This window comes from Cnephaeus nilssonii (assembly GCF_951640355.1).
Source record: "Cnephaeus nilssonii genome assembly, chromosome: 18".
Taxonomy (NCBI): domain Eukaryota; kingdom Metazoa; phylum Chordata; class Mammalia; order Chiroptera; family Vespertilionidae; genus Cnephaeus; species Cnephaeus nilssonii.
The window spans coordinates 7,393,530-7,408,806 of NC_137089.1; the positions used below are offsets into that span (position 1 = coordinate 7,393,530).

At 35.1% G+C, this 15,277-nt stretch overlaps 1 protein-coding gene across 1 annotated transcript in view; it reads right to left on the bottom strand.

Annotated features, from left to right (window-relative positions):
• SNTG1 (syntrophin gamma 1) overlaps positions 1–15,277 on the bottom strand; it is a 53,636-nt gene that overhangs the window by 24,076 nt on the left and 14,283 nt on the right. Inside the window, exons 6-9 of the mRNA XM_079796575.1 lie at positions 13,603–13,705; positions 11,519–11,601; positions 10,352–10,482; positions 5,125–5,254 (exon numbers count right to left, since the gene is read on the bottom strand). Coding sequence (XP_079652701.1) covers positions 5,125–5,254; positions 10,352–10,482; positions 11,519–11,601; positions 13,603–13,705 — 447 coding nt within the window. The remainder of the gene's footprint in view (positions 1–5,124; positions 5,255–10,351; positions 10,483–11,518; positions 11,602–13,602; positions 13,706–15,277) is intronic.

Below are 15,277 nucleotides of genomic sequence, written 5' to 3' on the forward strand. Positions count from 1 at the left end.
CCACCGCCTTCTGCCTTATTTCAGGGTCGGGGCTTGGCCCCGGGCAGTGGCCTTGGGCTCGGCCGCACCCAACATCCCTGCTAAGGATCGCAGGAGCCGACCCCCAGTGGTTTCCTGCGATCCGTGCTGGCTCCCCGCTGGTGCCCAAGGCCGGGAAAGCCTCCTCCCTGCAATGGTTTCCTGGTGGGCGTGGTTGGTAGGCGTGGCTTGGTTGGTGGGCGTGGCTTGGGCGTAGCAAAGGTGCTTCATTTAGTCACCATGTCTTCTTAGGCTACTCTTGGTTTTGAAAGTTTCTCAGACTTTCCTTGCTTTTTATGACATCAATTTTGAGACTTATTGACAAGGTATTTTGTAGTATCTTCATCAATTAGAATTTTTTTTGATGCTTTTCTCATGGCACAACAAATGTTATGAAATGTAGGAGGAAGCCTACAGAGGTAAAGTAATATTTTTACTATGTCATATTATGATACTTACTGTCAACATGACTAAATTTTGAGCTCAACTTTGATCATTTGGTTGAAGTTATGTTTTTTTAGGTGTCTTCATAATAAAGTTATACTTCTATTTTTACTCTGCACTCTGAAAGAAAGTCACTATATATATTAAGAAACAATATTTAAAAAGAAAACATATCTCTAGTACCCTCATAATTTTTATTAAGGTTTTAAAATTAAAATACCCTCAATATTTTATTTGCATTTCCATTGTAGGGCATACTTCTCAAAAATGGGGGTTATAAACTATAGTATTTAGCAGTTGCAGAAACATATTATTTGAATCTTCTTGTAACCTAGTAAGAATCTCAATCTTTGAAAATTTAAGAACCTTTTAAACTTTTGCCTAACTGGTTTTAGTATGCGTTGCTTGCCTCACATTAAGTATTTTGTAATTGGTGCAATCAATATAAGAACTAGGATTTCTAACTCATAAGTGTGTTTAGATAAAAATACACATTTAAACTTTGAATTTTTTACTACTGCTAATAGTATATAATATTAATGAGAAATCATAAACTATGATTAATCATAATAAATATAACATCAATGAGTGTTTTCCATATATAGATAATATATAGATGGATAGTACACAATCAGTAAATTCATGCCAAGATAATAACGAATCTTTAAGATACTCGAGACTATGGCAATGTCAGTAATAAAAGCTTAAAGGTATAATTAATACTCTACTTTTCTAAAGAGCTTCAACATCTAGAGATAGTGAGTGACCAGGATGAGAAAGACTGGGATGACATCCCAATAAGAACCAGGGGGAAAAAAACAGTGATATTATTATTTAAAAAAAAAGAATGGTGGCATATGATACTTGCCTTTATACATTTGAGGAATTGCCAAGTAAAGAAGGAAGTAAATTATGATGTGTTATTCCCAAGGAAGAACTGGTACAAATGGATGAGAGTTATAAGAGAGTTTTGTTCATTATAAGCAGAATTCCTAATACTGTCAAATGTTGAGTTGCTACAAGATAAAGCAGTGGTTTTCTTGACATTGAGAACCTTCCAGCAGGGAACCTCGCAGGAGATATTTCTCTTTTTTAGAGAATATATTGGTGTGGTTTTTTCAAATATGTTTTTATTGATTTTAGAGAGAGAAGAAGACAGAGAGGGGGAGAGAGAAAAACACTGATGTGAGAGACACATTGATCGGCTGCCTCCTGCCCGCACCCCCACTCCCCAACCAGGGATAAAGCCAGCAACCTGGGCATGTGCCCTGACCAAGAATCAAACCGGCGGCCTTTCAGTGCATGGAATGATGCTCAAGCAAGTGAGCCGTACCAGGCCAACATTTCTTAATTGGGGGTGAGGCGGGGCAAGATGATTTCCATGGTCCCTTCTTAAGAGAAAGGTTTAGGAAAACAGGTAAAAATGTGCTTAAGAGAGTCATGGTTGCCCTGCAATATACACGTGTCCCAATGTATTTGCCTTGATTAGCAATCAGACATATGCCTTCCAGTTTATTTACTCCTGGCTCTCTGCTACACTGTATTGTCCACCTAGTGCCTACTAGAAAGTCACTCGGTGATTTATACGAAGAAGCCTTATTTCAAAAACACACTTGTTTATCAGACACCTCATTGTGGTAGGTAGAGATGTATAAGGGACAAAAGGAACTCTGACCCGATAACGGTCCATCCACAGGAATTGTCTGTGGCAGCCAGTGCTGCCGGCTCCGCCCCTCCACAGCGTGAAGCCAAGTCCTGAAAATGGCCTTGTCTACCACATGCTATTCACTAAGCGCACTGTCACTATTTTGGAGCCACTTGAATAATGGTAAAATAAAATTAAAATGTGTTTGAATATTTTAATCATCCATTGACATCTGAAAAAATATTTTTAAATAGCAACTACAATTACATGAAACTTTCACGTAGAACAGGTATGAAAATCTCCCTATTTCACAGAATTATCGCTGCTGGAATTAGTGAACAAAGACAACGAAAACTAGGTAGTGTGCCCTACCTGGTGTGGCTCAGTGGATAGAGTGTCGGCCTGCGAACTGAGGGGTCCCGGGTTCGATTCCGGTCGGGGGTGCATGCCTGGGTTGCGGGCTCGGTCCCCAATGTGGGGGCGTGCAGGAGGCAGCCAATCAATGATTCTCTCTCATCATTGATGTTTCAGTATCTCTCTCCCTTCCTCTCTGAGGTCAATAAAAATATATTTAAAAAAAATAGGTAATGTATTGCTCCACTTATTCTAGTACTGGTTTATTGTTTGTTTTTTTATTTTCCTATTTTTTTTTAAAAAAAGAAATAACTTTTAACTTCCTCCTCAGTCTATTCTTCAATTGGGCCACACACGAAAACATGATTCATTATTTTAAAATCCTATAGAGCTATTATTTTAATATTCCACTTTTTATTCTAATCATCACTTATGTATATGTAAGTACATTTCAAGTACATCATTTCAAGCTCATGATTTTATTTTTAACTTATTTTATAATTATTTTCAATGAGAACTGATTACAAGATCAAAAGGACATGCATTTAGAGTATAATCACAGGGAGGTTAAAGAACAAGTAAGTAACTTAAAAAAGAGCAACATTATCATAATAGGCATGTGGCTCTCTCAGCAGCTAAAACAGTACAGACAGGAGACTTGCCTGCTTTCCTGAGTTTCAAGCTGAGCACTGATCACAAGGCTGAAAAACAGGCAGTAAAATGTGGCTTTTCCTTCTTTGTGCTTACAGAGGAGAGAGACACTTATATCTTCACTTTCTGTCTAAAATAAAGTACTGACTTTTCAAATGCCTGTTTTCTAGTTTATAGCATTCTAACCGAACATACATTCCCATGAAATGGTTTTTATGAGTACTCCTAGGTTTGGGGTGGTCAATGTAAACTTGGATCTAGGTAAAGAGAAAAAGTTTAACATTCTATTCTTCTTAAATGTTTTTCTAATAAATATAAGATCTTGGATCATTTGGAGAATTAATTATAGCATGCAATGAAATACAGAGTTTGTACTCTCACAAGGTATGCCTCTCTTTTTTTAACCCAAGAACATCCCTGAAAAGGAATAAGGGTTGAGAATAAGAGGCGTAATCCTCAGAGATCTTCTTATTCTTTTTCTTTCTGTCACTCTGATACCTCTTGTTATCATGTGTAATTCCAATATGATGAAACCACCACATTAACAAAGATTGAGTGTTGCACGGTTATTCTTGCCCAAGACAGACATGCCCAAGCCAGGCCTCCTTGTTTAGAGATATCCCAAGTAAGACATTGTGAAAAAAAAATCACCTAGCTTTATTATGAGACACAGGTTAAACATACCAAATAACCAAAAATTTAAAAAGGTAGCATAATACCAAGTATTGATATGACCTGTGAAAAAAGACCTGTCAACCATAAATTTCATAGTACCTTGGAAAACATTTGGCATTACCAGAAAATGCTGAACATGGACATACCCCATGACTATCGATTTCATTCCCAAATAATCCCTAAGCATTCACACAGGAGATGTATGCATGATCACCTATGGCAATCATCATTGCCTTCAATGGCTGATAGTCTTCCTATTTTCAAGAAATATTTGCCACAATCCTTTTCAGATTTCAAAGCAAAATATGTTTGGATCTGGAGAGTCATTTACGTGAAAAGAGTTCTGCATGTTCATGAGTTGGTAAAAAAAAAAAATTACATACTTTTGCTTGACTTTTGAATTTTTCTTAAGATTTCTTAAATGCTCCAACATGACATAGAAGACTTGTGGAAAGAGGAGATTGTTTAAGACATGGATAATATATAATATATATTTTAAAATAGTAATTAAGATCAAATAAGTTAAATGCTATATACCAGTACTCAATGAAGTAGGGTTTATAGTCTCAGATATTTTGTTAAACTACACTTCCCCGAAAAGTAAGGGGATGAAAGGATCGACAAGTTTATTAATCAATAGTGATAATCATAAGATAGTAATAATAAAGAGACAGGAATGGGAAAAGAAAAAAAAGTTTGAAGTAGAAAGACAGAGGAAAAAGCAGAGAAGCCATTCCTGATAATAGGGGTACGGATCTCATGTGCGAATTAGCATTTCCCACAAGAACATCACTGACTGTTCCTGTGCCAGTGTAGTCTTAGGTAAGATCTTCAGTCTATATGCCAACTCTTTTTATCCTTCCCCCAACCACTTCAAACATTTCTGCACCTGCGGTTCTAAGGTCACTAAAAGAAAATCAACAATACTAGAAATTTAGTATTGTTTCATTCCAGAATACTTTTGTATACACACAAACACACACACACACACATGCACGCACATATCTCTATATATTTTACATATAAAGTGACTACATGCTAAATATATATTTTCACTTATTTAACCAATGCAGATATTTAGCAGGTTTCAGGATAGAAACCTCTGTGTGCAAGTATTCTAGAACTGATACTTTTGGCTACTCAGAACAACCCGATTTCCTTTTGGTCAGTATTCCAGAAAGCTTTCATGATGGATTTTCTTACATGAACACCGACTAGTTGGTGTAAAGTTATATAGACATGTGTGTATGTGTGTGCGTGCGTGTGTGTGTATTTTTTAAAGAAATTTACCAAAGTGAGAAACTCTACGGCCAGGTATTACTTGAATCACGACTTACATTGTGCTTTGTGAGGTTTGAAATATTAGTTGCTATTGCTTGTAGCCAGTCGATGCAGTCATCAGCAGAGAGGCACTGAATGATCCCACTGCAGACCCCGTCCACAGCAATGACTTGGAAAGCATTCTGCCTGCAGATATGTCAGCACAGATCAGATCAAAATGTCATCTCATGGATCTATTTGCAACTTGAAATCAAACCTGTTGAAAAATTCTTCTCTCAAACTATATAAATACAGCCTCAAATTCAGACTTGTTTGCTACTCTTAATATCTGTTTTTAAATAGAAGACTAAAGATAAAGTAAGATAACATGTAATTTTGAATTCTCAGAAAGCATCTTGAGATTCGGATACATTTGAAGATATTCTGAGTCATTAAGTATATATTATGTAAATAGAAGCACATCTACGATATTTTAGGACTCTTTCCCAGTTTACCAGAAAATTATACATAGAAGCTTATTATTTGAAACATTGATGTGAGATACACTGGTTGCCTCCCGCATAGCCCAAACCAGGTGGGGGATTGAACCCGCAACCAAGGTATGTGCCCTTGACCTAGAATCAAACCCATGACCCTTCGGTCCAAGGGCTGATGCTCTAACCACTGAGAAAATGGCCCAGGCTACTCTTGACATTTTCAATGCATGTTCTTATTTATGATTGAAAGATCACATAAAAAAAAACACCAATATTAAACATCATGTAAAAATCACTTGATATTATAAGCTGCAGCATTTTTGTTCATTGTTAAACCACTTTCAGTCCCAGTTTTCTCGTCTTCTCAAAGATGGTTTGGAAAAGAGGTTCCTGTAGCTCCTCTTCAGGTCTAAATGCCATACTCTAAACTGTGTGAATGTTGTGCATTTCAATAACAATGAAACTTTTCCTCAAAATGTAATAACCAGTCTAAATACGTCTATGAATTTTTGTTGATTTTATTGTTGTTGTTGCTGTGGGAGAAAATTAAACAATGCCATTGTAAATTGTTTGCCAAGTGCTATAGAATTTAAAGCAACTCTGTACAACTCTAATATTTATTTTTTTCTGTATCAAGTTACTATATGTTTAGATATAAGTTTGATGAACAGGAATAGACAAAAATCCCAAAGTAAACCGAAGGCACCCTAATGTCTCATGCTTGAGAATTACTCTTTTGTACAACACAACAAACTTTAGAAAATGGACGCACTGCTTTGAAATCCTATTCAGAACTGTGCACTTGGTAAAAGCCTTTTGCCTCTAAAACACTCTGCATCCAAATTATTAACATTTTTAGAGAAATTTGCTCTGATATTCTTGACCAAGCACTTTGAACTGATAACAAAGAAGTATTCAAATATACATGTTTGGTTTACCTTAAAACTATATGAAATGCCTTTAGGAAGTACAACTATTGTTTGTGCAATCTTCTTTTGAATTTGTGACAAAAATATGCATGGCACAAAAAGAATGTAATGTTACATGATTTTCTTAGGTTTAATTTTAGAATCAACAGTGCGTAAGACTAAAATATCTAGACAGAAGCTCAGCCATCCTTGGAAATGAGAACTAATTTGAGTTTAGCAATATACATTTCTTTCCGCTCTCTGATGATCGTTAACTATTGCTTCATGTACCATGAATTAAAGTGTGTCTTGGGCATATTTGTTCGTTCTGTTTTAAATGAATCACGGCAGTTTGATATTTTTAGCTGATTGGAGTTAATACTCTTAGATCAAATCTGCAATCTACGTAATCATATATGTGACATAAGTCCTAAATAAAATAATTCTGAAGGATGAACCTTTCATAAATCCAGGGCTATATATTAACATATATCACTTTTGACATTCTGCCTCTACTTTTCAGGTTGGCTTGATGGAAACGCTATCATAAAGAGAAGTGAAGTATTTGAAGAGCTTCTTTGTTTACATACGATCTCTTTCTTGATTTGGTTATTTGGGAAGGTGTTGAATAAAATAGACCAATTAAAAAGATTACTGTTTGGGGGGATGATTTTGCCTCTACTATTGAATGAATTAGAGTATTGATTAATTGGTCAACAGGGCCCCAATTTTCCCTAAAGGAACTTGCGAATAATATACACCAAAAGATGGCAGGTTCTGGTCAGGACACATACTTGGGTTGTGGGTTTGATCTGTGGTCAGGACGCATGCGAAAGACAACCAATAGGTCTCTCTCTCTTTCTTTCTCTCTCTCTCTCTCTCTCCCCCCACTCAAAAAAATCCATAATAATATAAAAAAACAACTTTGCAAGCCATGCTCAACATTTCTATATAATCTTAAAAGCCTGAAGCATTGGAATGAAAGGATCTCATTTGTGTTTTAGAATGATATCTCTGTTGTGGTTAAAAAAGGTGGAAAATTTAATAAGGTAAGAGAGATATAAGAAGGATATTAAATTACTCAAGAAGGCCCTCACCAGTTTGCTCAGCAGTTAGAGCATTGGCTAATGAACTGAAGGGTCCCAGGTTTGATTCCAGTCAAGGGCAGGTACCTCAGTTGCAGGCTCGATCCCTGGCACTGGTCAGGGTGCATGCGGGAGGCAACCAATCACATTGATGTTTCGCTCTTTCTGTCTCTCCCCCTCCCTTTCACTCTCTCAAAAAAATCAATGGGGGGAAAACATCCTCTGGTGAGGATTAACAACAACAACAAAATAATAATAATAGTAAATTACTCAAGATGAACAATGATAAGAATCATTTTCAAGAAAGAGGTTCTAGGTATGTAGGAAGAAATATTTACTCAAAAGATATTGAAAATATGCCCTTTACTTGATTTGGTTATTTGGGAAGGTGTTGAATAAAAATAAAAAGAAGCACTCAGGTTAGTGATTTCCGTAATTTACTCTATTTCTCATTCAGTTCATGGACACAGACAATAGTGCATTAGGTCTTGGATGGAAGGGGTTGGTGTGAGGTGGAAGGGATCAATGAGGTGGGAGGGAGAAGGAGACATATGTAATACTTTTAACAAGAAGATAAATTTAAAAAAAACTAATATAATATACAAACACTTGTGAACCATAAAGCATGCTAAGCACTAAAAGTACAGAGATAAATACTTTTTCTAAACCTCAAATATACTTTATGTATATAATATACATACTATTATATTCATTATGCTCACTTTTCACACAAAAGAATAAAGTTTAGAGATTAAAAGTTCACAAACCTCTATTTCTCCTTCTAATTCCCTGACTGCAATTTTCTTCAATATTTTGACATTTCAGAATTGAAAATAGACATATTTTAGTCATTTTACTTATGACTAAAATAATTATATGAAATAATTATGAAATATACTATGAAATTAGACGTATATTAGACATACAGTATGAATTAATTACCATAGAAAATAAATAATTTCTAATCTATGATAAAAAGGGGAAGTATTACCTCACTGAAGTTAAAATTATGGACCTTGGCAAAACCAACCACCAAATTATAAACTAGTTTTTGAGCTAAGCTAAATAATCCTCTATACTTGTCATCGTGAACAATTATTTATCTTTTCTTTTTGATCCTTACTATTTCCACTGCCTGTGAGCTTCTTTAGAGATGGAACCAAACACAACATCTCCCAATCACAGACATGAAATAAACTTTTATTGAGTGCAAGAGTGAACAATAAATTTGCTCTTGAATCTGAATTGCTGTGCAATCCACTCTGAATAGTGCTATGTTTATAACTGCTTATTAATGTATTATTTATTGAGTATAATTCACTTAATTGCTAAAAGCTTGATGTATGTATAGGAAACTAAGATAATTATACATACACATTAGGGAGGATCAAAGGGCCTAAATGGAATTAATGTTTCTGTACTTCATTCAAAGTGACAAATTGTCAGTACCAGTAGTGTCAGAAGATATGCATGTATACAGAAGAACCTAGAACAACTACTCAGAAAACTATGGAAAATGTTATATTCAAAAACACTATAAATAAACTAAGATGTAACCCTAAAACTGTGGGTATCGCTGAAGCAAACTTTGATGGAAATGTTTAGTTCTGATTATATATATATTAGGAAAATAATCTGAAAAATTAATGATCAAATGAGGGTTTGGCAAAACTATGGCCTATGGGCTAAATCCAGCCTGTCATCTGTTTTTATAAATAAAGTTTTATTGGAACAGAGCCATACCCATTCATTTATAAACTATGTATGGCAGTTTTATTGTAAAGGGCAGAATTGAATAGTTGTGATAGACATTAAGGCCTGCAAAGCCTAAAATATTTACTATATTTACTCTTTACAGAAAACTTTCTAGGCCCCTAGAACTTCCATCTCAAGAAACTGTAAGAACAGAAAAGCAAGCCAAAGAATTTAAGGAATGAAAACAATAAATAAAAAAAAAAGAAGCCCAAACTAATGATTTACAATATGTACACATAACGAATGGTTTCAACAAAGCCCCAAATTAGTCCTTTGAAATAAATAAATTACTAAAATTTACAACCCCCTAGCAAAACAACCGAGATAAAAGAGAAAAAAACAAATTTCAAGAATGAAAAGTAAGACATCACTAGTGTTTCTATACTTATTTAAGAATCTAATACTATGAGAATATTATAACTATATGAAAAAAAGAACACAAGAAGAAATACAAAAATTCAATAAAACGTTATCTATTAAAGGCACTGAATCCATTACAAAATTATTATTAGAGTCAGGGTTTTAAGTGCTGTTTTTTTAATCAGATTAATAAATGTTTTACTGTGTTATACTATTCTTTCCTAATTCTTCTTCATACTACCAGAAATATCCTATATAATAAAAGCCTAATATGCTAAATGTCCCTTCAACCAGTCACTATGATGCGCACTGACCACCAGGGGGCAGACACTCCGACCGGTAGGTTAGCTTGCTGCTGGAGTCCATCCTATTGGGACTGGGTAAGAGGGGCCAGACATGTCCGGGAGCCCTCCTGCAATCCTTCCCTAACCCCGATCGGCACCAGTGGGGTCCCTCAGCCTGACCTGCAGATTGCTAGAGGGTGCAGGCCAGGCCGAGGGACCCCACTGGTGCACGAATCTGTTCACCAGGCCAATTTCGGCCCAATCCCTGCAGGCCAGGCAGAGGGACCCCACTGGTGCACAAATCTGTGGGCCTCTAGTATGAAAATAAGAACCAGAAGGCATCCTATATTAAGAGTTTGATTAAAGGTCCCTTTTTGAATTAAGAAAAAATCAGAACTCAGTAACATGAACTCACCGACTCAAATCTGTCCCGGGCACATACTGAGAGAAACGAGAATGAAGTAGAGGGAGCAGTCTAAGGTCACACCATCGCTTTTCCCATCTCAAGCCTGGAGAAGTTGGCCATGAAGAACATGATAATGTGTCCTGAAAAGAATTCCAACATTCACTAGTGTCTTTTTTTTCTTTCTGTGTTTTGAGTTTCTACTTCACAAATCCTTTTGGGGGATATATTTCCCCCTAAATAATCAGAAGGTATTTACAGATTACTACAAGGAGAAGTCCATATTCATTGACAATAAAATTATATTTAACTTCTTTATTAATGGAATTCTAACAGAAAGTGCAGGAGTACATCATTGAGATTAAGGATGGTAGCGGGCCTAAGCCGGGAGGGGAACATCCCTCGAGTGTTCCTGGACTGTGAGAGGGACTCCCCTCCCCCAGCGCCTCTTACATTTTAATAAAAGCCTCTAGTAAAAAAATAAAAGCCTCTTACAGACTAGCCTTCATGTTTGTGAGCACAGAGGATAATTGTTAGTTTTACATATAACCAGAAAGAATTGTTTTGTATTTAGAATGCATGAATGTTTTAAAAGGTTTAAAAAATTGTAAAATTCAAATAAAACCTTATTCCAAAATACAAGCGAAAAATTAAAAAAACCCATTTCATTAAATACATTAAAAACACACATGCCAATTTTATCAATCATTAAATGTATGTATAGCTTAACATTCTTTATAGTCTAACATAATGTATGGGTAAGATTTTTCTCATTTTACATTAATTCCCTGATATGCATGAAGATTGTTAAGAAAATCTAAAAAGTGGCAAATAAAATAGCTTCTTTTAGCTAAATAATTTCAGTAGAAAAACGATACAAATCATGGCAAATCACTTAGAGCGTGAAATAACATATAACATGCAATGTCATAAAATGATTATAAAGTGTTATGCACGACCTCTTGAAGCTAAAAGTCTCTACAGCTTTCAGACCTCAGAGGAGAAAAATACCTGACCTACTTATGTTTTCCTTCCTGGCTTATCATAATACATTATGAAGCCACCAAGGATTTCAAACCAGATTCAATATCAGGTTCTGCAAACTATAAATACACATATTTGGGGGGGCTTGTGGTGTTAGCCTCCTGATTAATAGGAACCATGCTGCAGCCGTCTTACTGTATTATTGGGATGATAGTTGAGATGTAAGCCACTGTCACAAAGAGGAGAGGAGGTGCCACTACTCTGGTCGCTTGGTGCACCTACAGGAAACAAAAACAACACCCCACTGGTCAGAGTGCCGAAGGGCTCTAGGCGAATGCGTTCTACACTGCTGTATTCTATTATGCTCAGTTATAGCAAGCAAATCAGGTGGCGAAATAAACCTCTATTTCACTTATATCAAAGTCAGAGTTTTGCAAGTTAGCTCATTGACTAAGGTTATGGGGTTACTAAAAGAGACTTGCAAATATTGGTCTTTGATTTCAGCAAAGTGAAGGCTTTATTAAGGAAAATAATGGCTACAATGGCTGAACCTGAGACCAGAGATATTTACCTACATTTTTCCTAGCAGCCTTAGAGCAGTGGTCGGCAAACTCATTAGTCAACAGAGCCAAATAGCAACAGTACGATTGAAAGCCAAATTTTTTAAACTTAAACTTCTTATAAAAGTAATATATAATTTTTTTCTTTATTGATTAAGGTATTACATATGTGTCCATTTTTCACAGGATATACAGAAAGGAATAAGCATATACAACAAAAATGACCAAAAAAAAAAAGAGAATGGTAAATTAGATTTTATCAAAATTTAAAACTGCAAACCTAAGACAACTTTAGATAAAAAAATATAGTTATGCACAGATGGAGTGAAAATGTAACATATATAGCTGACAACGGCTTATATACAGATTATATTTTTCAAACTCTTGCAGTGCAATAATATAAAGACATAATAATAGAAAAATGGACAAAAGGCTTGAGTAGACAAATTACACAATAAGATATGCAAATGGACAATAAGATATGCAAATGGCACATGATAAGGAGCTAATCATCATTAGTCTTCTGAGAAATGCAAATTAAAACTATAATGAGATACCACTACACATCAATATAATGGATAAAAATAATCTTTGACCATCAAATATTTGAATAATGTAGAGCCTCTAGAACTCTCATACACTGCTGGAGTAGAAAGTGAGAGGTCTTTAAAAATATTCTTATTTTAGAAATAAGTTTGAGAGTTTGTTAACAAGTTAATTATAATATTCTGTAACTCAGCTGTTCCATTTCTATATACTTATAATTGTAACATAAAACTGTAAAACTTCCAACACCTACACAAGAATGTTCATAGCAGTTCAATCTATAATAGCAAAATACTGGAAACAGCTCTGTTGTCTATAAACAGAATAATGCAATATCAAACTGTACTATATTCATATAATAGAATCCAATATTACACAGCAATATAAATGAACAAACTACTGAAATAGAAAACAATGATTGCACATAATGAAAGAAGCCAGACATAAAAGAGTAAATACAGTATGATTCTACTCTACCCAGTTTTAAAAGAAACAAGTATATGATGATAAATGTGAAATCAATGGTTGTTTCTGGCAATGTTATTTACTGGGAAGAGGCACAGAGGAGCCATCCTGTGATTTTTCAGGATGTGGAGTAAGCAAATGTGTGTTTGCTAGAACTATTCCAACTATTCATTTAACGTCTTTGCATTTCATTGCATGCACATTATGCCTGAGTTAAAAATGTATTCTTCTTTGATAGTTTTAGCAAAAATATTAGAAAGTATACATTTCATAGTATGCAAATGATATAGACATTTTTAAGTAACTCTTAAGAAAATTAATATGTTTCCACATTTTCATCCAGAAAGCATGTGTCGATGCTTGTTTAGCAAGTCCAGTAGTCAAATAAATGTCCATTGTTCTCTAGTTAGAAAATTACATTCATCAAATATTTTTAATAATACTGACTAGAGATACACAATGCCTATATTTGATATGATACTTATTTTTTAAATAAACAATGCTTCTCCAATTAAATATTGGAAAATAACTGTAAGTGTAATGAATACATTCTGAAATAAAAATAACACTTGTTCTTTTTACGTAAGTATTAAAAGTATTCTGGCAGAAATCCACCTGGGAAAAGAAATCACTATTACTACTTAGTGTCAGGAAATAATATTTATAAAGTAAATGCGATGATTATACCTATTCTTCATAAATGCTTACATGCACAATCTTCATTCAGTGGGAGTTTGAGGAAAGCAGGTGCTCTTTTTAAAAAAGACACTGTTAGGGTCACTTCTTCTCCAGCATTCCTAAGAACTTGAACCTAAAATTAAAAAAAAAAAAGATTACAATGATATTACCAGTGTGTTCACAGAAGTTTTATGGTTGCAAAATCTTGAAATGATGTGCTGCCTTTTCCACCTTTCACTATTCCCTGGTGGTCAGAAATATGTTGTGAAAGACAGAGGGGAATAAATGATCTAACATTGCAGAAATACAGCCATCAATGTTCATCCTCTTTCTACCATTCTGTAGTCCCTTGTTCACTCACAATATCATCATCTTCCATTCATATTTACTGAGGTTATCTTGAGCTTACGGTCTACATCAGATAAATGTGAATGATCACGAAGTTTACAGGAAATGTAGTGCTCAACCCACTATATTTATTAAGTTAAAATATTTATTGAGCATATATGCAACATTTGGAGATCTACAAATAAATGACCCTGTAGATGTTGTCCAGAGTGCTAATTTTATGTTAATAAAATGGCTCCAATTCACTCAAACTCTTTGAAAAAAAAAGTATTATTTTCCCATTATACCATTGCACGTTTTACTTTCCTTTCCCTAGATATTTAAAATAATAATAATACTATTATTATCAATAACTCAACATTTTCCAAATCATGGAATTAATAGGTCTCAATCTACCAGTTAAAATAATGGCAACTTCTTAAAAAATTATTCCAGGACAAGTGTAGGGAACATTAAAAGAAATACAAGAAGCAGAGGATTTACTTAAAGCAAACATACCTGGAAAAGATATAAATATATTTATAATTTTAAAAATCTTGTGTAAACTAAAAAAAGAAATAAGAATAATTAGTGAACAAAGAATGTATTGCATAACCGGTGGACATAGACAACATTGTGGTGATGGCTAGAGGGAAGGGGGGACAAGAGCTGGGTGAGGGTGGGCAAAGGTCGGGGGGGACGTGGGGACATCTATAATAGTGTAAACAATAAAAATAAAGCTATAAAAAAGAATAATTAGTGAAAAAGTAGTTACTAGACATAGGAACATAACTTGTTATGAAACAATGCTCAACCTCAAGTTATTAAAGAATTGGCCATCAAAATAATGTACGTTAATTTCTGGTCCCAAAAAGATGCTTCTCCCTAGTAAGTGCAACTATAAACATGAGGGGAAAATGCAAACGACAACCAAAACAGAACTCTCAAAGGCAGATTTTTAAAAAAAGAAGAATTGAGTAGGGCCCCCAGGACTGGAGAAACAGGACAGGGGAGGGATGTTTTAAGTGTTTTTACCCAATAGAGGAATCCTCTACCCACAGCTAAGTAAAGCATTCTTATATCCACCTAGGGCCGTGGTCAGCAAACCGCGGCTCGCGAGCCACATGCGGCTCTTTGGCCCCTTGAGTGTGGCTCTTCCACGAAATACCATAGGCTGGGCGAGTCTGTTTTGAAGAAGTGGCGTTAGAAGAAGTTGAAGTTTAAAAAATGTGGCTCTCAAAAGAAATTTCAGTCATTGTACTGTTGATATTTGGCTCTGTTGACTAATGAGTTTGCCGACCACTGGCCTGGAGATGCTAGGAAAAGGTCCTCTCACCTCCTCAAATAGCACTAGCAGGGAACAATAGGAGCCCTAAGG